This window comes from Oculina patagonica, chromosome 4, assembly GCF_052425735.1.
Source record: "Oculina patagonica isolate OP01 chromosome 4, crgOcupat, whole genome shotgun sequence".
In the NCBI taxonomy this organism is placed as follows: domain Eukaryota; kingdom Metazoa; phylum Cnidaria; class Anthozoa; order Scleractinia; family Oculinidae; genus Oculina; species Oculina patagonica.
In genome coordinates this window covers 58,091,667-58,118,519 of record NC_135761.1, presented here as the reverse complement: position 1 = coordinate 58,118,519, position 26,853 = coordinate 58,091,667, and the positions used below count along the sequence as shown (strand labels likewise).

The following is a 26,853-nucleotide window of genomic DNA, read 5'->3' as shown; positions in this document are numbered from 1 at the left end:
AAATTCTCTCCTCCGCAGAGGCTCCGTTAGTAGTGGAAAGCAAAAAATACGGAGGGAGGAAGGGGAAAACACGAAAATGACAAATAAGGCTAGGGGAGCGCGGGGGACGCGCATTTCCTTTTCCGTTCCCAGTGTCCCCCGCGTGCTTTCGTTTCGAATTTGTCCAGGCTCCGCGCGCTTACTTTTAACCTCTCCCCATTTCCCAGCCCGTACGGAACACGAAAGAGGCCTCTGCGGGGGAGAGAGTTTTGGCACTATATTGGGGACTGTACTGCCAGACAAAATACCGACTTTTTAGCATTGCTGCGTCGAATTTTATTGCTATATACATATTGATATAAATCGAACCGTCGGTCAAATTAAGTGTATTAGAAAAGCCCAGCAGTAAGAAGAGTTGTAGTACTCGTGTTATCGAGTTGTTTATTTTTACCGAGTTTCTAAGAGTAGAAATAACTTTCTTATTATTTGTCAGCCTGCGTTGCTAGAGGTCTTTATCGTTTGTTCTCTTTCTTAACCTTCTGGCAATCTGCATTTCTCGTCCACTAGTGGACAGACACAGTCGGCCACCAGGCGGAAAAAAATGTTCCGGATAACAAAAAACTTTTTCAAGGGAAAATGAAAGAAAACTCCTGGTTTATAGTTTGGGTAGGTATACAAAGAAGGTAAAATACTGGGTGCATATGGGTTAAGGGCTTTAGGACTCCGACCGTAAAAATGTAGTGCGTAACGTCTCCGAGGCACAAATGTTCAGGGTCCTGATTTTTCTAACATTTGCATTAGGGACCAAGCTCCACTGCTACAAAAGGTTCTAACAAAGACGAATTCCTTTTTTAGCAGTAAAATAAAATCCGGAAATACAAAATTCAGTGATTTTCCTTGTCCATCTTGAGTAGTGTCGCATATCAGGAGGCAAGCGTGGCCGAGTGGTTTAGGGCGCTGGTGTTGTAATCCGGAGGTCACCGGTTCGAGGCCTGCCCTTGCCACTAGCTGGATTTGTTTCTCGGTTGTCCCGAGTTCAAATCCTCGACCACGCTTTGTATATAGCCAACTGGTCTGCCTCCTGCCAGTTGGGATTTTTAACCCTGTTATGTTCATTTATAAAATTATTTGTTTCCTCTGTTTCAGTGGCATGCCTGTAAACTAGCTATCTCATTGAGATATGAAGCTAAGTGCATGACCACTATAAACACATCTTATTTTTTTTCTTATTATTATCTTGTGTTTCCTGATACTCAGGGAACAGCGTTACCCTCAGCCAAGTAGTCATAACTTTCCATCAAGCTCTTTGTCTTCGGGGTGTTTTAAGAACAACTTTAAGGTCAGGGACTTGTATTTAGTCGCAGGGACCACATTTTTGGTCCCTGCGACTAGTCCCACGAATTAAGCTGGTTTGATTTCTTGGACTAGTCGCAGCGACCGAATAGTCCCACCAATCGTTAAATTTTTTAGTGTGTACACACTAAGGGATTAGTCCCTGCGACTAGACCCCAAGTCTTGCCATTCGAACGTAAAAGTTTTGAGTTTCAAGCTTTTTCTTATAATTATAGCCCTTCGTATACACAACATCTGGCGAAGCTTCGATGATGCTTTCTCAATTTTTTCGTTTGAAAAGTGTTCGAAACAAATACCTTGGTTCTTCCAATTGTTATTTTTTTTTTCGTAAACATTTCATGTAAGATGCCTTAAGTTTATTGTTTTCTTTTTCCTATTATCTTCTTCGCTCCTTCATTAAGCATAGGGCATCTAAACTGGTCTGATCGATTCTAGACTTGACGTTCAATTTCGTTTTATCGTGATCCTCTTTGCCATAGTTCTTGTTCGGCCGACCTTCTTCAGTTGTTCTTAGGGACCGACCATTATTTCTAACCTTGGGGTTTGGAGAATTTTGGCGGTTGACTTGATTTCGCGGTGAGTGATGGGGGAGATCACTCCGTTATTGTTAAGACAGAAAAGGAGAAAAATTGACGCCATCTATTTCATCTCGTAATATGATGATGGCATTCATGCCAAAGATTAATGCCCATAACTGGCTTTTATGTTTGAAATGCATTATCACTGTCAATTGAGAAATTTTCAACCAGCGATTGGCCATTTTGGCGGAATTTCCCGGCGGGAACTTTAGGTGACCCAAGTACAAACAATTCCAAGAGCATGTCCCCAGAAACCCCTGTATAGCTTATCACGTACTTACTTACCTGACTGAACTGACTGACTAAAGCTGCGTTCACATTTAACCCGAAACATGTTTCAACGGAACATGTTTCACCTAAACATGCTTGTTATTGCATTGTTCACATTAGGTGTTAGTTTTAAACACGTTTCATGCCTGGTGTGTAAATTATGCGGCTTCACGGTTCTTACATAATTCTTCACCGTAAAAATATAGCTCGAAATTACAATAAAGTTTCGATTACATCTTTGTCTTTCTGTCTATTTTCAAGCCCTTCGATGAAGCAGGACTTTCAAGCGTTTAGCAAGAAGGCACTGTTGTCCGAATTTGCGCTATCAGTCGGTAGCAGAAGATTTTTATTTTGTGAAGTTTGTTTTTCATTTGTGATGCTGCAATGCTGCGCGCTTGTAGCCGCCGTCGTAAACTTTCGTGGCGATATTTTGCCAAATATTCTGCTTTCTATCCGTTACCGATAATTCATGTTGTATCGCTTTATTTGCCCATATTTTAAATAAACATTTGGTCTCATAGGAAGCCCAAATTTGAAGCTTTTGGGCACTCGCCTACTCACCGCATGTCCGCCATTTTTAATGAGGTAGTTCCAATCATGATCAGACCAATCATGTTTCAATCATGATTCGCGCAATGCACTGCCTGATGTGAACACTTTTCACAGCGAAACATGTTTCATTCGTGATCAGACTAATCATGTTTCGGCCTAATGTGAACGCAGCTTAACTGATCTGATTTACCTGACTGACTGAACCCATGAGTTCCCATTCGAACATCCACCTTCCCCTGTCCTTGGCCACTTGTCTCAGTTGGTTCTAGATAGCTCAGTCCACTGAGTTTGTTGTAATTCAGCCCGGGAATTCAGCCTATGTTTACCTTCTCCATGTTGTTTTTGGCCTTCAGTCCTTTTACCCTGAGGTTTCCATTGAAGGGCATGCCTGGTCACATTGCCAAAGGGTTGTCTCAGCGTATGACTTAGCCAGCGCCATTTCCTTTTCCTGACTTGCAGGTGGACTGCTTTCTTACATAGATCTTCAATTCTGACTTTATCAGGGCCGTAACTAGCAAGAGGCAAGACGAGGCACTTGCCTCGTCTAGATTTTAACCCAAAATTAAAAACAAAATATGTTGAACAAGAATTATTTTTCTGAAGAAATACCTTATGAAAATGTTGAAGAAAGAGTTTCAGAGCTTCAACATTTCAAAATTCTCTGATGGGGGTTGCGCCCAGAACCCCCTAGCAAGATCTTGCCTCGTATATGGCAAAGGTCTGGTTACGGCCCTGACTTTGTCCTACCATCGAATTCGGAAGATATGACGGAGACAGTGATTGACGAAGGTCTGTATCCTATTGTTGGACGCCTTCACATTGGTATCAATTGAAGATTCAAATCTTGGTCTTCACTGAGATTGCACGTGACCTCCAAATTGGCCTTAGGATATGGAATGCAGTTGTGGCCTTCCCGATCCTTGCAACGATCTCCTGGTCTGTTGCACCCTAACTAGTTTGTGGAACAGATAGCTTACAAGCACTCCCCCAAGACCTTCGTGGGAAAAGAACGCGTGACAAGCCCAAAGAACGTTTGTGTAGGAGGCTATGGTCGTTGGTAATTAACAAACCAAACTACACTATCGACTAGATAGTTAGTTGACTAGTGTTCGTTTTGCACATACATGTAAGCTCTTATCTATTTGTAAAAACTCGCGGTAAATTAAAAAAAAAAAATATTCGAAAAACTGAAAGCACTGACTTTTATTTGCTGTTGCCAAAATTAATGCCTTGAATAACCCTGAAATTCACGAAATGGTAATTCATAGCCTATGATTTCTAATATAAATTGTTCCTAGTTGTAAAAAAATACACAACCTTGTTTCAAGAGCCTCGTGTAAAAGCTCGTTTTTTGTTTTCTCGGGGGAGAGGTGAATAGAAGGGGTATTTCGTTAATTGCGCGCGGTTTGGATGAATTTGAAGTTGACGGTTCGTATAGTAACTTAAAGTTTTTCATTTACCAAAAAATACGGATGGATCACGACTTGAATGATTTTTATAGCGGAGCTCGCACGGCGCCGCAGGCGCCGTGAGCGGAGCACCATAGGTAATGCGCGTAATGATTTTTGTCAAACCATGAAGGCGAAAAAATTTGGTTGCGTACGCGCGCGCCCCGCGCCTACAGACTCTTGGGGAGGGGGAGGGGAGTCCCAAGGCAGCCCAAGCGGGGGGGAGACAATCTGCCTCCTTGGTTAACCAGAAATGAGTGAGGTAAACGACTAAGATCTTTGATATTGGACATCCATTTTATGGTCAATTGACAGCTGTCAAAGCAAGGTATCCGCTGACCAGTATCACATGACCATATCGCGGGCTCAGGTTTAGAACTGGTCAAGGTCGCGTGTTTTTTTGAAGTTGACCGCTGACCAAGTGATAGCATTGCTATTGGTCCGCGGGCGCAAGTACTTTTCCATGGTCAGTCCATTTAGATTTACATGAAGGACAAAGTGAACAACCCGGACCGTTTGTAAGCTGAACGAAGCACAAGGAGAAACCGAGCAGGAAAAAGAAATGTCTTAATTTGTAAATATTTCTCGGTCTACACCGTCTAAAGGTTTTACACATCATGGAAGTTATGGCAAACGATAAGGGCTTACAGGGAGACCCGAAAAAATGGCACAGGTGGAGAGCGAGCGAGTTTCTACCGTTTCTGCCGTTTCGTTTTTTCCGTTTCGCTGACCAACTCTAGGAAACTCAATTCACTAAAGTGAAGGAAAAAAGAAGTGTCAATTGCTACATGGAAGGAAAAGGCTGAAATAGACCTTCGCAGATAATTCAAAGGTCGGTGGTGCTGGAGTATAATTTATAGCTTACACATGTGCTACGCGGTTGGATAATAATACGAAAAACTGCCGCTTTGCCTCCGATTAATTGAGCTGGTTGAAAGCTTTGCCCTGCTGAATTGACAATCATTCTCCGACTTCAAATATGAGGTAACAAACTTTGACTTTGCTGAATACACTATAAGTCCATGTTTTTTGTGAAAATCTGTAATTATATGCTTTATGAGTGAATTTGCGTCGGTTTAGTGGTTCTGGTTTACAGAACTTTATATTAAGTTGAATTGTTTATGAGCTTAATGACTTAAATGTTTTTATTCAAACTCCCAGCTAAACTATTTATTCTTATTTACTCGCTGTTAGAGTTCGTTTGAACGAATTTTTGGAGTCGTGGACGAATACGCCAAGAGATCGTTACGTTGCGAATTTCTTGCGTTGACACGTTTTTACCACACCTCAGCAGAGACAAAAAAAAACTTAGTTTATTTCCACATAAAAGTATCTTAGTTAATTATTTTGAGTAATTTTATAAAACACAATTGTTCGCTGTACTTGTAATTCATGCCATTTTAGACACTGTATGCAGCTGTGTATGCAAACTTTAATACATTGACTATCATTATGACAGTGTTGAATGTGTATCTTTGAAAATATTGTCAATATTACTGTTAGGAGAAAAGCTTTTATGATGTGGCAATGTTTTTTCTATACAGGTAAGTTAACAAGAAATCCCCAAGTAGAAAAGCTAAATATCCCATTGTAGGAAGGAAGGGTTACTACACTGAGTGTATAAACGAAAGAGGCTAATATTATTATATTTGATGAGATCCATTAAATAAGACAGATTTTTTTATAAATTCTTTTTATAAACAGGGCCATTAATTAGAGCTAGTGTGGTGGTTTTTAATAGATTATTATGTCAATCCTTCTTTTAGCTAGTGTTATGTTCTGCCATTAAGCCGCAATGAATGAAGAAAACCTACAGTCAAGTTTTGTTGAACTTGGTATAGAATGCTCTGTGCAAAGTGGACATCAGCAAAGTAAATCAGGTATCTAGTTTTATATTTTAGTTATAATTGAAATATTTATTTTTTTTTATTCAGTTTCGTCCTTTTTTTACCCAGCTGCTTTAATCTGCATTTGGTTGCTGCTGATCTTCTTACTTTGTGAAATATTTTGCATTCATTATTCAACTCCTCAATGGAGGTTGCCTATTCACCGAGTTAAGATTTCGAGTTGGATTTCGAGTTAGGATTTCGAGTTGGATCTACGAGTTGGATTTTCGAGTTGGATTTCGAGTTAAGATTTCGAGTTGGATTTCGAGTTGGATTTTCGAGTTGGATTTCAAGTTAGGATTTCGAGTTGGATTTTTGAGTTGCTTACCGTACTAAGCACTCCCGTTAGCCTACTATACACGCCGGTTAGCCTACTATGCACTCCGGTTAGCCTACTATACACTCCGGTTAGCCTACTATGCACTCCGGTTAGCCTTCTACACACTCCTGTTAGCCTACTATTCACTTCGGTTAGCCTTCTATGCACTCCGGTTAGCCTGTTTACGGTTAGCTTTCAATAATTGTAATGGGTTTTGCTTTGTCAAAAAAATCCAACTCGAAATCCTAATTCGAAAATCCAACTCGAAAATCCAACTCGAAATCCAACTCGAAATCCTAACTCGGGAGTTAGTTTGTCTCTCCTCAATGACATTCAAAACAACTACAATGTATTAGTAGACAATTTAAATAAATAATATTTCACTAAAAGTATGTTTTCATGAAATGTCTAGATCTTGTACCAGAAAATATCTATACCCTAGCCTCACTGTGGAAGGTTAAATGGTTTGAATGTCACCTCCCCTCACAAACTCCTTTTAAAATTCCAATGTGTGGTTATGGCAGATATCCAGCTCATCCTCAGTGTATGAACCAGTGAAACAAGGCATGAAAGAACAACATGGAGCAGGAAAACAATAGCTCCAAAACAAACAAATATTTCACAGGTTCTTACACCAAGGAAAACCCAAATATTCAGATCCATCCCATGTAAGGTAAATGGAAGTTCCAAAAGGGCTAGGGGGAGGGGGGGTTGTTTAAAGGCCAAACCTTTTAATTAAGAGGGGGTGTTAGGGTTTGCAGTGATGCTTTGAGTTTATTAAAATATTTAGTCGACTTCGCAGTTATCAGTAAAAAAATAGTCTGTGCTGATACATCTCTGTTAAATATCTAATGGAATAATATCCTTTTGCCTTTAGTGGTTTGGCTTCTGTTAAACAAGCTCGAGTTAAGTGTTTTCGTTGTTTTATAAATTATTGATATTGATGCCAATAAATCAATTTTAATTTAATCTGTGGCATTTGACTTTTTTCAGGGTTAACATGAGTTGCAGAGTTTGCAGCGCCACAGCCACAAAAACAGACAAGGACAAGGACATAAATAGAAAACAGGAAAGATTAAATCCAACTCGATGTTTGGATGTCGTCATGATGCTATTTTTAAGAGACTAGTAAATTACATGTAAATTAAAATCAAGAAAAGCTGCAAATAAGCAAAATTTGTATTTCAAATGTTAACCTAAATGGTGGTAGTTTACAATTGCTATTTTCAATGTTTTGACTGGTAAGAAACCACATGTGACCAAGCTAAAATCTGTTTGGCCAGTTAACATGACCTGCAAGTGTTCTTGGAAATGTTTTGAGCCCTCAACTACACAGGACTTACATGTAGTTGTCTAATTATATGATAAGATCTTTGGTTGACCTTGGGGGAGGTAATGGAGTTACAAAGCAATGTAATTATTTGAATTTGGATTGGTTATGCTGAAACTGGTGGTACTGTAATTCTAAAGTATAGGTGAGTTTAAAACCGTTATTGCAAGCAATATGCATTACCAATTTCATTCTCATGTACTATATGCTGTGTACAATTTATAAGAACAGCTATATTTTTAAAATAAGTGAAATATTCTAAAGCCAGATAAAATTTGCAGTATCCATAAGGTACCATGTAGCAACCAAATTGTGACTCACTTGCTTACTTTGTGAACTCCATGACGAATGAGCAACATGACTCCATAAAAATGTGGACAATAATACAAACAAATTTTTAAAAGAGTAGTCAAAGTATTGATGTTACATTTTTCTTGCATAGTTTTATACACAAGCAAACATGATTCTATTTTTTTATCTGCGTAATCAAATAGCAAAACTGAGTTTGAGACTCGCAAACAATATTCTAGCTTCCCAGAATTTTTGCTTTTTTTTCTGTAAGTGAAGTGAAACCCCTTAAGAGGAAGGGGAGTCAAAAGACATGTAAAAGTAAATAAGGTGCTATCATCTTATTTCTTTTTTTTTTTTTTTTTTTGGGGGGGGGGGGGTTGGGGATGGGGTGACCCTATTCGGTGGAATGACAGAATGTCACTTCTTTGTTTCCGGAGTTAGGTTCACCCCTGTTTGCTCGCAGTTAGCTTTATTCATCCGGTTTCCTTGCGGTTAGCTTTCACTCTAGTTTGCTTGTGGTTAGCTTGGTTTGGGCAATATGCTGTAAACCCTTAGCTACAACCTCTGCCATTTCCATTCAAAATTTAAATATAGGCAAATAGTGAAAATAAAAATAAATGAGTGAATTAAAAAATTAAAATCAACCTTATTATAAATGTAGATGTTTGTTATTTCCTTTATACTCTAAATGTTAAGTGATTTTCTTTCTTTTAAAGCTGGTAAAGCAACAACAAAAATGCCTAATTTACCATGTGATATGCCTATCTACCCCGACATGCAGCCCTACTCCTCCCTCCTTTTTTCTACACGAAGGTAACATAATTGCCCGTTTTGCAACATAATTTCCCATCCAGACTTCTTAATGCTGTCGGTGGAATTATAACGTTTTGATTGATTTTGTTTGTTCTCTTATTTGGTGTTGCTGTACACGGTACCCGGAGGGGGGGGGGAGAGGGGGGATGGTACTCCCATATAAGAGCTATACGGGTATGTGCCGCTCAACAGGGTATGCTTTTTGCCTCTCTGACTCTGAAACAGACTGTATACAAATCACCCTTTTGACTCTAGAACAGGGTTGATTGTTTTCCCAGAATCCTGATTAAACACTATCAAGTATAGCTATGAAACTCCGCTCCTTTCATCGCTTTATCTCTTAGCCACAGACGAAGTCAAGTAAGCGCTTTGTGATGTACGCTAGTGTTTTTATATCTATCTTCATATATTTCCATTGTGGATATTGCTGGAACAGGGTACCTACTTTGCAGTGTTTGACTCGAACAGGGTCACAAATTGAACCTTTTGTCTCTGGAACAGGTCCAGAGTCTCAGCAACTCAGCGGCACACCCCCATAATAAATTTTAGGGAGTACCCCCCACCCCCCACCCCCCGGACACAGTAAAAAAGAAATAAGGAACAATATTAATTATTATTTATTAATAAAAAAAAAAACGAATAAAAAATTATTAGCCTTAAAGTTGTACAATGGCCAGAATTCAGAGTCCAATAAATGCAAAATAATTAACTGGGGAGCTCCGCTTTTAGGCTTGCCTAAATCTATATATTATTCCAATTGAAAATTTCGGGGTTTTTTGTGTGTGTACCATTATTTGCACTTTGTGAGTAAAGATTTTTTTTCTACTTAATTAAAATTTCTGGAAAAAAGGACACCAGTTCGTATCAGAAGCATAGGTAATATGCTTCTATTCGAGATTCAACAACTTCAAAAGGAACTCTTTCTCCCAACGGAATTTAAATTCCCAATCGAAATTTCCGATTTTTTTCAAAAAGCTTTGCACACTAGTATTCGTCACGTAAGTCACGCATTGCCTCACAACAAAGACAGCTCTCATGTCTATCATCCGCTCACGCAGGGCGCTCACGCTGGTTATGACAATCACATGACAAGCGAGAAAACAAGAACTCGGAGAGATTCGTCTGGTGCCACGATGCTTCGTTTGTTTCTTGTTCTTTTGCTCGTTAGCCTCGCTTGTTCTTCTTTTCATAGACTTCCAAGGCTTTCTGATCCGTTAGCTCTTGGAGAACTCGGATGGGAGCTACAAGAACTACAGGTAGAAGATTATGTAAAAGGTTCCGTGTGGCCGAAACCGCAAGGAGAATCACCCACTGGAACTGTTTATAAGTTGACACCACAAGATTTCAAATTTGCTATAGTTGGTGAAAGCAGTGATGTTCTCGAGGATGCCATAAAACGCTACAAAGATTTAACGTTCCCAGCCATCGGTGGCAAGTCGAAGAAGCACAAGAACAAGAAGGACCATAACTTGTCGCAAATCACGGCACTCGCCATAAAGGTGTTAAACAAGTATGAGGATCTTACCCTTGAGTCCGATGAGTCGTGTAAGTATAATGTTCATTCCACTTAAGAAAAGTCAGACTTATCAAATTATCTTGCCGTATATTTTGACATCAGTTAAGAATGTTCTCTTTGCTAATCGCGGCTCTAACATCAAGCTTTTTTAACTTTGTTTGCAAAGCTTAGCTAATGTTTATACACCAACCAAAAGCGACAAAACGAAATTACACAGATTAAATCATGAATAGTCGCCAGTCACGACAAGTTAAGGTTACTTATTTTTAATGTTCCACTTTATTATGGCGTTTGATTTTCCGAATTAGAGTCCATATTACTTCTTCTCGAGTTATCTGCAGTGTTCACAAGACATGGCCATGACTTTGTCATCACGTATCGATATTGTTATGGAAACATTCCGGGACCCTCACTTTAAATTTAATTGCACATATTTAATTTCGTGATTATGGTTAATCACCATTCTAGTGTTTATTTCATCTAGTTGATTCGTTTGATTCCTGTTAAATCCATTTTGAATACACTTCTGAATCAAAGATTTAATTATATTAACACCGAGCATAAGCTTAAGAACTGCTCTTTAACCTGTCTTTCTCATTAATATTGTATAGGTTGGGTTCACTCAGTAAATTGTGGATTATTTAACTATTTCCAACCATTTTAGAGAACAATGAATATATGGTTTTATCACAACCTCAATTTGTTACACATTTATACTAGGGTGACCCAATTTGGTGGAATGGCGGAATGACAGAATGGCACTAGTGAGGCCCTGTTAGGGGGGGGGGGGGGGGTCTTTATGTCCCCCGTCTGAATTTCAAACGTTTTCACGTTGCAATTTCACTCTGGTCTGGTTCTCGTAAGCTTCACTCTGGTTTGCTTTGTTGGTTAAGAAACTACCATATGTTGCCCTAACCAACATATGAAAGCAAACCGCAAGCAAACCAGGGTCAAAATTAGTGCGATTTAGTCATTCTGCCATTCTGCTGGATATAGGGTCACCCCACACACAATTTACCAGTATATTAATTTTTTTTTCTATTTACATGATGCTAGCCGTCCATGGGGAAGCTTATTGTGGAGGGGGTCCCACTAGTCATAAAACATAGGCACGCTAAGCGTGCAGGAGTTATTTTTTCAATTTATGGGGTGGCTTGGGGTGAAACTGGGTGATTGTCCTGTTGGGATGGTTTATGCCATGGGTTTAGCTATTTGTGTATGGCGGCCCACGAAGTCACTTTTTGCACAAAATTTTCTTGCAAACAAAATTTTACGTGCATTTTGATACATCAGAACTGTTTTATTCAATATGTAAATTTTCATCATTTAACTGAAAAACAAAAACTAATTCAATTATCTAAATGTCACAAAATGGCACGTTCTTATTCTTTTTAAGCAGTTATTTTGTTGCTAGCTTTGTTGCAACCATAACGTGTTACTTTTGTTTGTTACGGAATACTTTTGGCTTTTTGCCAAACACTGAAACATGATATTGTTGTTTTTCTCACTTTTGTAACATGAGACCTGTTTTTTAAAAACGAACGTAACACGATACCCTTGTTTTATCTCGAAAAAGCCACAATTCCATATAGACATTGAACGAAAAGTACTATAATAAACGAAGTAATAAACGCATCAAATCAAAAACCACTTTCTTCGGGAAAGTTCTTTAAAGCGCAGTACACCTGGAGTATTTCTTTTCTGTCAGAACTGTTCGACAAAGATTTTCGTTCATTCACAACCTAAATTCTATTCAACAAACAATAACTAATTGAGTTATCGAATTGTCAAAGAATGGCACGCTCTTATTCTGTTTTTGCTCTCGATCGTAGTTGTTTTAACAGCAAAGTTAATACTTGTACCGGTTCATTAAATGTTTGAACGAGATGTTTTACAGTTGATTTCAGTTTACTTTGGCCGCCCGCTTTGCGAAGTTTGTTGGGAAATTGGAAACTTTGTTATGAAGTTGCCAGTTTGCGAATCAAATTGCGAACTTCGATAAGTTCCCAACTTCAGCCCGACTGAACTTTCGAAGTTTTGGTTGTTGAAGAGAAACAAGACATGTTGCTCGAAAGTCATGGCGATTTCTGAACTCGAAGATTTTAGAGCTTGTCAAGGAAAGTTGAAGTAGCTTGAAGTGCAAGACAACGTTTCGCATCAGCGATCACGCAAGTGATTTGGCGATAAATAAATTTTATGCAGGTAGAAATTTGGTCAAATTTTAACAAAAACATATTTAACGATTTCTGTGAGGCATAATCTTCACTGTCTTCAATTTCAAGTCTTCTGCGTTTGTAAACCGGACGAAACTGGATGGTTTATTGATTTTAATCGAAGCCGATGCGACGCGACAGACTATTAATAAATTTGTTCGAGACAACGTGTTTACGGCTCGCTGAACATAAAAGTTTTTTATTTTTATGACATTTGTTTCGAACAGTTTAGCGTAGCAGAGCCCTTTTTGATAACATAATTATAGAAGGTTTTATTAATTTCGGGTCGAAGTTGGGAACTCTGTATCGAAGCTCGCAATTTGATTCAAAAACTCGCAACCTATTTGGCAACTTCATTACAAACTTCCCAATTTCCCAACGAATTTCGCAAAGCAGATGGCAAAAGTAATGACCACATTATTCTTCAAATCTGCTTTGTGCAAATGGAAAGCTAGCCTCTCCAAACGTACGCTCGAATAAGACGAATAACAAGTTAGTGTTGGGCCTTTTGCTCACGGAGTGTGCGTTGTAAGCAGGCCATCCTCGGAGACCCAGGGGCAGTTAGTGGGGGCGACGTGCAGCTTATCGGGACAACGGGATTTTCGAGCGAAAGATTACAACATAGAGCGTAACAGCCCCTGGGCACTTTGTCTTACCGAACCAGTTCCAGAAGCGTTTGAACTCCTTCCTCTTGATTGGCCACAAAAATATTTTTGTGGCCAATCAGCGAGGTTGACCAGAAGAGCGACTCTGACGTCTTCTTACACGAAGTTGTTTTCCTCATAGACTCCTCGTTGTTGTTAAGCCCGTCCATCGGATGATACTACGTGGGTCTCAGATAAAAAAGCAAAACAAAAACAAAACAACGAGGCCTGGGAATATGTTTAATGTAGCATAGCGCAAGGAAACCAAAAGTTTTTAAAGCTATACGCGAGCACCTCTTGTTTATAAGTTTTGTTTTTGTTATTTAAATATCCAACAAATTAAACAAAAACCCTTTGTTTTAACTGTCAAGCTGGCAACAAAATAACAATAGGTGACGACAGCGATATCTTCGCTAACGCGTGGCCCGTGCAGCGAAGTACCCAGACCGTGGCAAATTCCAGAAGTCGGGCAACGACCGAGAAAAATAATAAGAATTGTTGTTTACTTGAATAACTATTAAAAAGCGCGCAACTAACAGTGTAGAACTGGCAGTCGTCTAAGGCTTATTTTTTTCTGAGACTCTCCATGTAATAGCATCCGATTGATGGGCAGAGCATCCACGACGAGTCTATGAGGAAAACAACTTCGTGTAAGAAGACATCAGAGTCTCCTGGCCGATCTCGTCTCTGATTGGCCACAAAAATATTTTTGTGGCCAATCAGGAGGAAGGAGTTCAAACGCTTCTGGAACTGGTTCGGTAAGACAAAGTGCCCAGGGGCTGTTACGCTCTATGTTGTAAACTTTCGCCCGAAAATCCCGTTGTCCCGATAAGCTGCCCGTCACCCCCACTAACTGCCCCTGGGTCTCCGAGGATGTAAGCAGGCGGGCGTTACGAAAAACGTTTTTAATCCAGGGTTAAATAACAACTCACCGATTCCGCCTCCTTCTAATCTAAAAACTTCGAACGAAATTGCTGACTACGTCAGATTGCTTCCCCTTTATAAACTGCAATTTTATTGGTTCTGATAGTACCTGAAATCTGATTGGTGTGACAAACACACATACTTCACTGACCCACTGACTGATTACAAGGACACGACGACTAAAGAGCTATTTTTGAAAAAATAACTCAATGAGGGGTCACCAGGCATTAAGCTGAGAAAACACTAAGCCAACTCATCAACAAGCCCAGCTGGCTTTTCTGGCCTTGCAATTGGCAGCTCTAAAAACCTGTTTACCTGGGTGACTGATCTGTGAGCATTTGTGCTGCAACCTATATTTAAAAGCCAAAACCTGTTTTTTAGCAACGCTGTTTTTCCTTTTTTGGCAAAATTATTGGTTATTTTTAAAAATTGGATCCTGTAAAACACACTCCCAAAGAGTCACCAATTTAACTTCTGCAAACATTTAATGCCACATGCCTTACTACTGCTTACTACTTATCCTCATCGGGCCCATGAGAACTCTTGAGGCTGGACATGCTTTACTGGTCTGTACAAAATATGTACAATGTCGCATGTCTGAATACCAGTTAAAATAACTTTAGTTTATGAACTCTCTCTCTTTTGTAGATAATCTGAGTGTTAGTTCTCCAACTTCCACACTCACTGCAGCGACTGTATGGGGAGCATTACGTGGTAAGACATATGTTATTTTTATTTACTACATGTACTATAATTTCCAAGAAAAGTTTAATGAACCATAAAAAGGTTAATAACTAAAATATAATATTTATTAGTGTACCTTTCGATAAATCACCAATTTTTAAGTATTCATTCCACACACTTTATTTTCAGTGTTTTGTTGACAAGTGCCTGGAGGTAGGATGTGGCTCGGTTGCCATGGTGACCTCCTTGCTGATGAGGAGACTGTTACCCTCCTCTGCGGCTATCTTTACGGCACCTACACTCCAATACTTCAATTGGCTTAGAGTTTTAACCAGCAGTGTAACTTTCCATAAAATAACCAAAATGAATTTAGTTTATAGACAACCTACAATTGTATAAAGTATTGTCTCATTTCTTTTTTAGGCCTTGAAACATTCAGTCAGATTGTTTACCAGGATCCTAATGGTTTTGTAAGTTAATAATTTAATACTTTTCTAAATTATCATGGAAGATTTTGAAACACATTTCAGAATAAATATTTACCAACGCTATATTTAGTTTTTTTCTATAAATATCGTTCTCTACCTTGTAAAATTTGCATTTGATAATGGTGACATGTTGTCGCCGAAACGTCATGTTTTTATAACGTTAATATTGATTCTGAAATTTCTAAATGATCAGGGTTAATTTAATTTTCAATGACTACATTTTTCTTGTCACTTATCTCCAAAAATATGGGGCTTTCCATTGTTTGCTTAATACTAAAGTGTAAACTGTGTGTCATATTTCACATGTGGATTTACATAATTTTTAAACTTAAGATTAACATGTATTGACACAATTATATGCCGGTCATCATCAGTTTATACAGCATAAATTTTTCTTAGATTTGAGTTAACAAAAATTTTATTGAGCTCTTCAGATGCGTTATATATCACAGTAAATAATTAAGTTTACATAGCTGGGCTAGTGGGCAGTCATACAAAAAGAGAACAGCAGTAGATAATAATATCTGTGAAATAAACATAATAAGCACAAGCTACTCGGAAATCCGAGGGTAAAAAACATGATGATGATGATGATTGATTTTGTTTCGTATTATTCATTTTAACAGTATTTTGCTAATGGGACTCAGATTGTTGACTATCCCCGTTTTCATCACAGAGGCTTTATGATTGATACCTCTAGGCATTATTTGAATGTGTCAGTAATTCTTAAGTTCTTGGTAAGTAAAGTCTCAACATTTGTTACACTATAGTCTATCACGATCAGTTGTCAACATGTATGTAACTTCCTCTGTCTCAAGGTGTCAAAAAATTTGTGTCTGAATAAAATAATACACCTTATCTGTTTAATACATAATGAAGATGGTAAACCTTATAAATGTGTCTTATTATATGGCTACAATAGTACGCGCGCTCTGATTGGCTGCTAAGCGGGCATTGTTTTCTTGTAATGACCGGGCATTATGAAAAACTTTCTCGGCTCGGCGGTTTTTTGAGTTGTAAGTAAAAGCTACTAGCGCAATTGCGAGAACAACAATAAAATACTGACAAAATGTAACAACAACTGAAAGAAAAAGTATTAGCATACCGATACTTCTTTAGTATGAGCGAGGAAGAGAGCCACAGAGAGCGAGAGCGAGTTTCACCTTGTTGTTTTTTAGATATTTCAGTTTAGAATAGCGCTAAAAGGCCATATAATAAATAACTTATTAACCTTGTCCGTTCGGTCATTACAGGGCAATCCCAGACCTCGGCCTTGATGTATTGACCTCGCTATCGCTCGGCCAATACCGGGTACATCAAGGCCTCGGTCTGGGATTCCCCTGTAATGACCTCACTCTCGGTTAATAAGTAGTATGTACTAGGAAAATGATATCAAAAATAATTCTGAGGGGATATGAGGTGAGGGGGAGGGGGTTAAAATCCAAACCAAGGGATACATGTGTAAAGCTAAACTAGATTTTTTTTCGGGGGGGGGGGAGGGGAGGGGGCAACACATTGGATGGTTCTTCAGATAATGTGCATGGATATTTTACCAGTTCGCCTGGATTAAAATGTGAGAAATGAACAAAATGTTCATGAGTACTTTCATTTAAAACATAGAATCAATAACGGATTTATTATCCAACTACTTTGTTCTTGACACTTAGCTCCAATATAACATTTGTCCCAAGTGGCAATCTAGTCCCCAGATCACACTATTATAATTACTATAATATATATAATTATAATTATTATAATTATAATTATTACTAGTAATAGTTCTCACTATAAAGCTGCCCCCGCCTTTTTATAATTTGTTTTTTGTCGCCTTTAATTATTAATGCCGATGGACTGCACAATTAGGCTTCTTTTTTACTGTGTCATGCGGAATTTCTTGTTGTGTGACACCGTTGAGTCCTAAAAATATTCACAAGTTCAAGTCGAATTATATTACCTAGCGCGCGGAAATAACACCTAGCGGAAATAACACATAACACATTATTCGTGATGACAACACACAAGCTTATTCCCGGGCTTATAACATTCAAAATAAACTTACAATAATTTCCAGGCCAAAAAGCCTAAAAAATTCCACGAGTAACAAAATATGGCACATTCAAAGATTCGAGAAAACAACCCACTCTTTGGATCAAATAATCTGACAGTTTGTTAGCGATACGAATTACGTTGTACCTTGTACTACATGACAAAGTTCACGCGTTTGTTTATTACTCGTTGTAACTTGTAAGATGTATACGATACAACAAACCTCCGAAAGCAAACCTTACAAATGTAACGCTTGGAACATAGGTAGCCGGCACGTAGCCAAGAACACGAAACCAATTGCTCGAAATCTTTCGACGTATTACTAACATTTGCTTCAAATATCACTTAACACAACCAAAGCAGAGAAACCGCTCGAACAAATCTGTGAACACGCGTAGGCCAAAACCGGAAAACAAAACGCTGCTAGCAGATGGCGAAGCTCGAAACGCGAAGGTGACCAAACGCGACCTCGTGGTTGCAAGTACCCGACACCACCGTGCGCGCTTGCTAAAATATTACCCGTCACGACCGTGCGCGCCTAGTTTTGTCAAATCGAGAACGCTTCGCCCATTACAAACACATTTCTTACTTTTTCAACAAATATTCTTTGTCCTTGTTATACACGCGGGGAGTCCTAGGGTGCCTCCTCGGGTTTTGGCCTCTGGGCCAAAACCCTGCGGGGGCAATTATTATTATAATTATTATAATCATTATTATAATTACTAGATTTAAGATTTAATTTATTTATTATATAACTGCATGGTTGCCTTACTGAAAATTTGTTTTCTCTAAGCTTTTTACAATGTATGCTGTGTTTTTACAATAGGATGCCATGTCCTACAGCAAGTTCAATGTTCTTCACTGGCATGCTGTGGATGATCAATCCTTTCCATTTGTCAGTAAAAACTACCCACAGCTGAGTGGAATGGTTTGTGTCAATAATCTTATATTTAACAACTATTCACCAAAGTGGAGGTGGCTAGTAGTGGATATATTTTCGCGGGGAGGTAAATATCCACCACCAGCCACCGACACTGAGGTGAATAGTTGTTTTGGTATATACTAAAACCGTGAGATAATATAACCCGAAAGAATGACTTTTGACTTATTTTTTCCTGCAATGATTACAATTTGCTTGTGCACGTTGTTATAGTTTAAATTTTTGTGTTCTTCACAGAAATTGTAAACTAAGGCTCCTTCTTTGTGTAGAAGCACAGAACACCTCACAATAGAATACTGCCTCGCAAACCTATTGTTTTTATTATATTCCTCGTTCTTTTGTCCTTTTTGTTCTCTATTGTTATAGGTGAACTGTGTCTTCTACACAAAGTAAGAGCCTAAACTAAGGTTGTTTAATTTCCAGGGTGCATATAATAACAAAACACACGTTTACACTCAAGATGATGTTGACGAGATCCTGGAGTATGCAAGAATGAGAGGAATTCGAGTAGTACCTGAGTTTGACACACCAGTGAGTTTTATTCATATTGATAACAGAAAATTTTACCTTAATTTATTGTTAGGTTGTTAAGTTTGTTGTGAGGGACTTGCTGTCATTTTCTTGTTCAATTAATTTAATTAATTTTAATTTTATACTTTTTGACAGTGAAGTTTAAAGAGATTCATTACCATAATCCTATGCAAAATATGGTTTAATAGACACTACTCTAAAAACATGATCATAAGAATTAAATTAGAATTTATTTTAATAAACAAAGAAATTATGCATTAGTGAGAAACTGCCCCCCTTCCTCGAAATACAATAAGATGTATCCAGGGATGTAGCTAAGACAACACAAAGCCAGCTCATTAACAAGCCCAGCTGGCTTTTCTGGCCTTGGCAGCTCAAAAAGTTTACATAAGTCTTTGTTTTCATGTGAAATTGCAGCCAGGTTTAAGTTCTATTTCAGCCGGTTAAATTAGCCAGCAGCCGGCCCTTAGCGACGTCTCAGTTTCATAAGAGAATTGAAGGTTTTTAGCTTTGGTTTAAAACCGTTTTTTTGTTTGGTGGCATTTAAATTGAAATGTTTTAAAATCTGACATTCTATAGGGCCACACCTTTTCATGGAGGAGTATTTCTAAGTTGCTGACACCTTGTTATTCACAAGGAAAACCAACAGGGTGAGAATAATAAATATGAGGCCCTGCCAGGGTAAATTCCGACAAGCGACATGGCCCAAAAAGTAGGGACAGCATATTAATAAAATCGCGACAAACGACAACCCTTATGGAAAAACTTAAATTCCGACAAGGACAAGCAATTTTCCTTCAATTTAATTACGGACAGCGACATGGAGAGCGATTAAACAGGGAAACGGCATGTTTTTAAATTTAGACAAGCGACACAGGAACCCCCCCTGGTAGGGCCTCAAATATTACTAAAACAACTCTTTGTCTCTGAATTTGCTTTGTGCATGAAAGGAAGCACAGGGTGCCCTGATGATGATGCAGGGCATAAATAAACTGTAGTCAAATAAATGCCCAGGGGGGTACTCCGGCTTGTTAATGACGGGAATGATTGAATGGAGGCAAAATTCAGGACCCAAAAAAATCCCTAAGTCTTCCGACATTACCCAAAAAAATCCCTGAACCAAAAATAACCCCCCAAAAAATCCCTTGCCAAATTACCCCTAAATTGCCAGTAGGTGCAATAAAATAACACAAAGAACCCTTGTTTTGTTTATTCATCATACCATAAATACGCCAAGGGCGCGCCATCTAAATCAAGATACCCAAAAAAATATTTTCCAACCCAAAAAAATCCCGGAATCGAAAATTTTTAAACCCAAAAAAATCCTTCGATTATCCCCGTAATTAACAAGCCGGAGTAAAAAAATGCTATGTCTTACAGACCTAAGTTTAAAATGTACCGGTATATAAATGCCAGGGCATTTAATTGAGAAAATATGATTTGTTAAATTTGATAACAAAGACGAAAAGGCAAATAATTGGAATACACAAATTTGAATCAGTAATAATAGATGAAATCATTGTCCAGAAAAGAATGCAAAGTCCTACATACCAACATAACCTTACACATACCATTCAGCTGCATACTGCATAAGATAGACTGAAAATCCGAAGTCATTTATTTTGTGTGTTTTCAGGTCTCTTGGACCTATCAACCCAACCATAGATTCCAATTATGAATTCCTGAGTGATTTCTTTGGGGAGGTGGCTGACAGGTTTCCAGACAAGTATGTCCACTTGGGTGGTGATGAAGTTCCTTTTGGCTGTTGGTGAGTTAATCATTCCTCCTGAACTTATTAAAATTTGCATCAGTTTTTGTAAATATTTACGGAATCATGATGATGTAACAGTGACCTTACAATGTAGTAACAAAAGAATTGTTAAGTTTTCAACAATTAAAAAATTTTGGATTTTATTTTAGAAAATAGTGGTGCTGTCATTGCTGTATCACTTTCATTCGGCTAGAGTTAATTATCACAGGAAAATATGAACTCACAATTGACCTCGCTCCAAATGTGTGGCTTCAATAGCTCAGTTGGTAGAGCATCGCACCGGTATCGGGGAGGTCACGGGTTCGAATCCCGTTGAAGCCCCGATTTTTTTTTTCAGGCTTCTTTATTCCAATTGCTTAAATTGCAAATTCACTGCGACGATCATTTATCACTTTCATATACATCCGCAGTTCATATATGAATCATTTCATCTACATTACATCATTTCACTCCTCTCACGGGAAAATATGAACTCACAATTGACCTCGCTCCCAATGTGTGGCTTCAATAGCTCAGTTGGTAGAGCATCGCACCGGTATCGCGGAGGTCACGGGTTCGAATCCCGTTGAAGCCCTGAATTTTTTTTTTTCAGGCTTCTTTATTCCAATTGCTTAAATTGCAAATTCACTGCGACGATCATTTATCACTTTCATATACATCCGCAGTTCATATATGAATCATTTCATATACATTACATCAGAGTTAATTATATAAGATGTTTAAATGATTTTTTTTTAATGGTTTTTGTTTGTAGGCAAAGTAACCCAGATATTACTGAGTGGATGACTAAAATGGGCTACGGCAAGAATTACTCCCTGCTGGAGCAATACTATGAACAGAAGTAAGGATCTAAACTGATTGTCCCATGCATGTTAATTTTGTGGTGATCACCCACATTACTCGAAGATGCTTGTTAAGTCTGCATTCAAGCCTGGTGACACATCAGGCAGAGCGTAATACTGGTTTCCTTATCATGAAGCAACAAGGAGTGTTTCTATTACCCCCCCCCCCCCCTTCCCATCTCTGCATAAATTGCTAGTGTATCACAATGCTCATAGATATAGAATGCTGAATGTCATGGTGATGTAAGTGTTCATTAGAAGTCGAGAAAGTTAAGAAAGTTTTCCAGGCACTGCGTGAAATATTTTTTCACTTCCCTTGCAAGTTCAAGATTTATTTTCTACTATATGTTATTACCTTATTACATTAAATTTTCGCGACACTTTAATTTCGCGAATTTCGCGATTCCAAAAAAATCGCGAAATTAAAGTGACGCGAACAATAAGTGTCGTGAAGATAACATGACGCGAAAATTAAGTGCTCACATTATGTCAATAATTAAGAAAAAATAAGTCAAGTGCCAATGAAGGAAGCAATAATCAATCTAAATGGATGTTGTCGTCAGTTGACTCAAGAACAATGACTCATGCACGTACAAGCATAACCTACTTGAAGACATTAACTGCTCTGTTGTAGCTATTGCCGAGATTTAGTCCCACCCTTGCTTTTTTGTTAATTTTGACGTTATTTTTTTCATTGATGAAGTCGTTTGTAAAGGAAATGTAAAATGTCTCTTGCTCAAAAACGCGAAATTAAAGTGATTCAAAATACAAAATTTTCGCAAAATCGCGAAATTTAAGTGTCGCGAAATATGTGCACCTCAAAATCGCGAAATTAACGTGTCGCGAAAATTTCATGTAATAAGGTACATCCAAACTCATTCTGTTAGCTTGTTTGACTAATCGGAATTAAAAGAGTGCTTGTGCTACAGTTTTCATTGTAACATGCACCGTGCATGTCAACTGCATTTTGAATACATCTTAGTTTTGATTTGTTGGAAAGGCTGGACACACAAACACAATTTTCACTCGTTTTTAATGGCACTCATCACCTCAAACCCGTGTTGATTTCAGACTTCTGAAGATTGTCGGTGGCCTTGGTAAGGAATATATCATCTGGCAGGAAGTCATTGATAACAACGTACAGGTGCTGCCGGACACTGTTGTCAATGTGTGGAAAGGTGGCTGGCAAAATGAGATGGCAAAAGTGACAGGCAAGGGTTTGAAGGCAATTCTCTCGTCCTGCTGGTACCTGAACTACATTTCCTATGGAATTGATTGGCATAAGGTAAAAATTTGTCTGGAAGTTGATGTAAAAATATCATGAAATTCCGATACCCCCTCTCCCCCACATAACCCCACCTGGTACATTCCTATCTGATGATCCTAGTTATTTTCAATTTGTATTTCACATTGAAATGTTTAAGCAGTTTTTGCATGCAGTTATCCTATGTGCATCTAAATTTCCCCCATGCTATGTCCCTTCCAAACGTAAGCTCAAACATTTTTGAAATACAAGATTCCTTTTGATAATAAGTTCCTCCAAAAAAATATCAACAAAAAATCCTTATGAACAAAACACGCACAAGGGGTATAACCCCCGCCACAAGAAAATACCCCCTCCCCCTCCCCCCCAAAAGAATAAGCCCCCCCCCCAAATCACAGGGCCAAAAACATTCCGAAAGTAAGCCCTTCCTTATGTAAGCCCATGGGTTTAAAGAAATATTTAACTTTACCGATTATTGGCCCCCATTGCAGGCTTGTTTTGTATTTTACGTTGTTAAAAAAAGCTAAGAGCTAGTGTAGAACTTGTTTTTTGGTTTATTTTTAAAGAGTTTTACTATGTGATATTCTAACATGCTTTCAGCATTTCAAACTTCCAGTTACAGTATCGCGTCCAAATACAATTTTGCGGTATATACAGAACAAGCTACCAGGCTATTGGATTTACAGTGTTAAGCACTAGCTAAGGCTATTTTTAAAATAAATTTTAAGGTATTTAGGTATGTAAATAGAGTCATGTTTTCATGTTAATATTACATAGCCGAAAGAATCATGTTTTTCTTCTTTTTGTTCTTTCATGTGCAGTATTATCAATGTGACCCGCAAGATTTTCCAGGTACATTTGATTCCTTCTTGCATTGTTAAGCCCGGGCCAAACAAGGATGAGAGTTCAAACTTTCTCTCTCGTTTGGCCTGAAACTATCATGCGCTCTCATCGACCTTCAGTAAACATGCTCAAATTTTTCACGAGAGTCGATGAGAGGTTTCTCGTTCTTTCTCTCGCTCTCGACGACTCTCGTTCTGGTTTGGCCCAACTAGGCTGACTTGGGGATAGTTGATCAGAGTTGACGAAAACTCTCAAAAGAGTCAACTCTCATCCTCGTTTCACCTTCACCTATCCTCCTCACACCTCGTGACCCATAGGGACTTCACAGAGCTTTTCCACCCTTCCCGATTGGTTGCTGCGGTCTGCACTTTCCCCCATGAGCTCCAACTTGCTTCTTGTCTTTCTTTCTCCACTGTCTCATCCTCGTTTGCCCCGAGGTATACACATACCTCTTGATACAAAAGTCACGTCCCGCGAGAAAACTCACCGCGCGAGACAAGAAACGTTACGAGATAGCCAAAGCATGACGTTTATTTTTCCCGCGAACAGCAAAAATTCAACTTCTGCCGTCTGCCGTTTGGCGTTCGTACACGGAAATGAGTAGTTTTGTGTTTGTCATGAACGTGGGGGTTTTTCTGTATTTTTATTAGGGAGTAATTTTGGAATTCAGTAAAAAGGTAACAAAATAAAGGCAAGCTCGCGTTTGCCGTTTGCCGTATAAACAGAACGCACACCTCTCCACTGGCTTGCAGGATCTCGGCCCGCCGACAAGCAGCATAGATAGATTAATGAGTGAAATTTGTTATTTATTTGGTTATTTATTTTTTGCAGGCACTGATCAACAGAAGGAGTTGGTGATGGGCGGAACTGGCTGTATGTGGGGAGAATTTGTTGATTCAACAAACCTACTCTCTAGGACTTGGTAGGCGTTTTTTATTTTATTTTTATTTATTTCAGTAAGCTAACTTATTCTTTTCTGAGGCATGGAGTGCAGTAGTACATGTATATATTACAGCTCTGTCAACTGATACTGTCAACTGATGCACAGTAATTAGTGTTTTGTATAGTGTTCACTTGAAGCCAGAAAGAGTTCTTTTACTACCTTTTACTTAAAGGTAATCAAGGGAACAGTATATCAGTTTCGAGTTTCGCAAAATACATTGTTCCTTGTTGAGAGCTAGAGACACCGATTGGGACTGAAAGTACAGCCACCTCGCATCGCTCTCGACCGGTTTGGCCTCTTGCAAAACGTCAAACCGACCTAGAGCTATGAGAGGCTGCTGTATTCGCAGAGTGTACTTAAAATAAGTATCATAAAAGACAGTGTTTGAAATCTTTGTTGGTTGAACATTTGGAATAAGAATCATTTTCTTTTGACCATTTCAGGCCTCGCGCGCTTGCTGTGGGAGAGAGGCTCTGGAGTAACAAAGCTGTGACGGATTTAAAGGATGCTGACAATAGACTGTGGGAACATCGATGCCGTTACATCTTGTAAGGAAGGACTAGCTTGTGTTTACGACATTGCAGAACCCTTGAATAGCCCCCCCCCCCCAAGTTGGGCATAAGGCGAAAAGAAATTGGCGAAACGAGCCGAGAACGGCGAGCGAAGCGAACAGAACGTGCTTTGCTCGCCGATTTCTTTTGGTGCCTGTGCCCCACTTGGGAGCCTGTTCGCAAGCTAAACTTGACACTGCGATGTATGGCTGTTTGAAAGGTGCTATTAGACAAGACGATCTTAAAAGGGACGATTTGAAATTTTGGGCAACAATATTGCAAGTTTCTGAATTGCTTTCAAAATTCTGTAACGCGTTGCTGGATAAAACGTTCTGCTAAGAATCGTCCAACGCACCATGTTGATCTGACAAATCTTGACGTTGCGTTAAAATTTGTAATTATTTCGCAGTAGATGTAATAATGTGCGTAAATATTTTTTTGCAGGCGCGGAATTCCTGCTGAGCCAGGAGTCCAGTCCAAGTTCTGTCGACACGAGTGGAACTACTAAAGATAATCGTGAATAGTAAAGAGTTGCTGAGCTGTGAAATAAAATATTATTTTTCTAAATATTTTGTTTTTAAAACGAATTCATATATTTTCAAGTAAGAAAAAGTTTATTTTTGTACCTGTAGTACGTAAAAATACTGAGCTAAAATGGTTTCCATTGTAATTGACAAGAAAAGAATCCAGTGATTAAAATAACACAATGTTGCAGTAGTCTTCAAAAAGTCTGTTTTTTTTCTCGAGTTGTCAATGCGCGCGCGCTGTGAGAATCTGCTTGACGCTCCTTAATGACGTTCCAAGATCGCGCGCGAGCCGTTGACTCAATCTCACGCGAAATATGGTAACATTTGTCTACGGTTTTGCTAAGGGACGAACCTAGGCCTTTCTCGATTATGCTAGCATTTTTTTCGGCATTTTTTGGGAAAACGAGCATTTTTTTCGTTTTTTCTTCAAAAAAGAATTGCTAGCATTTTCTGTCACTTTTCATGACTGTGATCCAGATTTTCAGCACTCAGAACTCAGAAAGATAAATAATCCTAAAGTTTCACAATTTTGATTACATAATTTGATTGTTTTCTGTCTGTTTCGACTGTTTGTGCGCTGTGTTACTTGTGTACTTGTGTTGTGTTACTTGTGTGTGTTTTTTAATTTTTATTTTTTGAAAATAGATATTTTTATTTTATTTTTATTTTTTTATTTTTTTTATAAACAAACAATTATTAAGTATCACCTGTTGTTGATATGAGCATATAATGTGAGAGTTTGTACGTTTTGTTTGAAATAAAACAAAGCATTTTTTGGAATTCAAGTGGCATTTTTTAAGGAAATGAGGCATTATTTTAGCATTTTTTTGGCTTTATGCGAGAATTTCTAGTAGCATTAAATGCCAGTTTTACTAGCATAATCGAGAAAGGCCTAGACGAACCATTAGAAAAGTGATGGGGGGGGGGGGGGGTGGAGGGGGGAAGCAAAAAAAAATTCATGCACGGCGAAATGCCAAAGGAAAATTCATGCAGAAGGAAAGTTATTAAGCACTAAGAACACGTGTAATTTTACACTGTCTTTGTGGGATCGACTCTGGGGGAACATGCTCTCAGACCCCCCTACAGACAAGCGTCTCCGATCCAGCGCTCAACTTCTAGTTTCATTAAAGCAAATTGCATTAAGCCTGGCTCCCCGACAAGTAAAACATTGCTTCCCATACGCCGATGGTTATAGAAAATTCACCAACATTTGTAAGACATTCGGTATAAATTGCCGTTAACAAATGCATACTGGGTGAAAAAACAATCAGTACATCATGGTATAAAATAACAGTACATGGCATTTG

At 38.6% G+C, this 26,853-nt stretch overlaps 2 protein-coding genes and 1 long non-coding RNA gene across 3 annotated transcripts in view; all 3 read left to right on the top strand.

Moving 5' to 3' along the window:
• LOC144650899 (uncharacterized) overlaps positions 1-26,853 on the top strand; it is a 217,039-nt gene that overhangs the window by 138,781 nt on the left and 51,405 nt on the right. The gene's annotated exons all lie outside the window — the stretch shown is intronic.
• Positions 4,291-9,388, top strand: LOC144650923 (uncharacterized). The gene is made up of 3 exons (XR_013570225.1): positions 4,291-5,164; positions 5,947-6,060; positions 7,379-9,388. It is a non-coding gene; the product is annotated as an uncharacterized LOC144650923 (long non-coding RNA).
• Positions 9,894-25,736, top strand: LOC144650910 (beta-hexosaminidase subunit alpha-like). Its single transcript, XM_078510709.1, has 14 exons — positions 9,894-10,364; positions 14,765-14,830; positions 15,224-15,270; positions 15,915-16,025; positions 18,161-18,262; positions 18,698-18,805; positions 19,385-19,455; positions 20,442-20,573; positions 21,331-21,417; positions 22,490-22,703; positions 23,504-23,534; positions 24,357-24,447; positions 24,912-25,016; positions 25,464-25,736. Exons 1-14 carry the CDS (start codon positions 9,905-9,907, stop codon positions 25,525-25,527), a joined length of 1,689 nt encoding a protein of 562 aa, XP_078366835.1. The 5' UTR covers positions 9,894-9,904; the 3' UTR covers positions 25,528-25,736.

What these genes read in the sequence shown, in the direction of transcription:
- LOC144650910 (XM_078510709.1), top strand. Translation starts at nt 9,905, where the DNA reads ATGACAAGCGAGAAAACAAGAACTCGGAGAGATTCGTCTGGTGCCACG. An exon ending in ACCCACAGCTGAGTGGAATG is followed by an intron (nt 18,263 to 18,697) that starts GTTTGTGTCAAT and finishes TTTAATTTCCAG; the next exon opens with GGTGCATATAATAACAAAAC. An exon ending in AACCTACTCTCTAGGACTTG is followed by an intron (nt 24,448 to 24,911) that starts GTAGGCGTTTTT and finishes TGACCATTTCAG; the next exon opens with GCCTCGCGCGCTTGCTGTGG.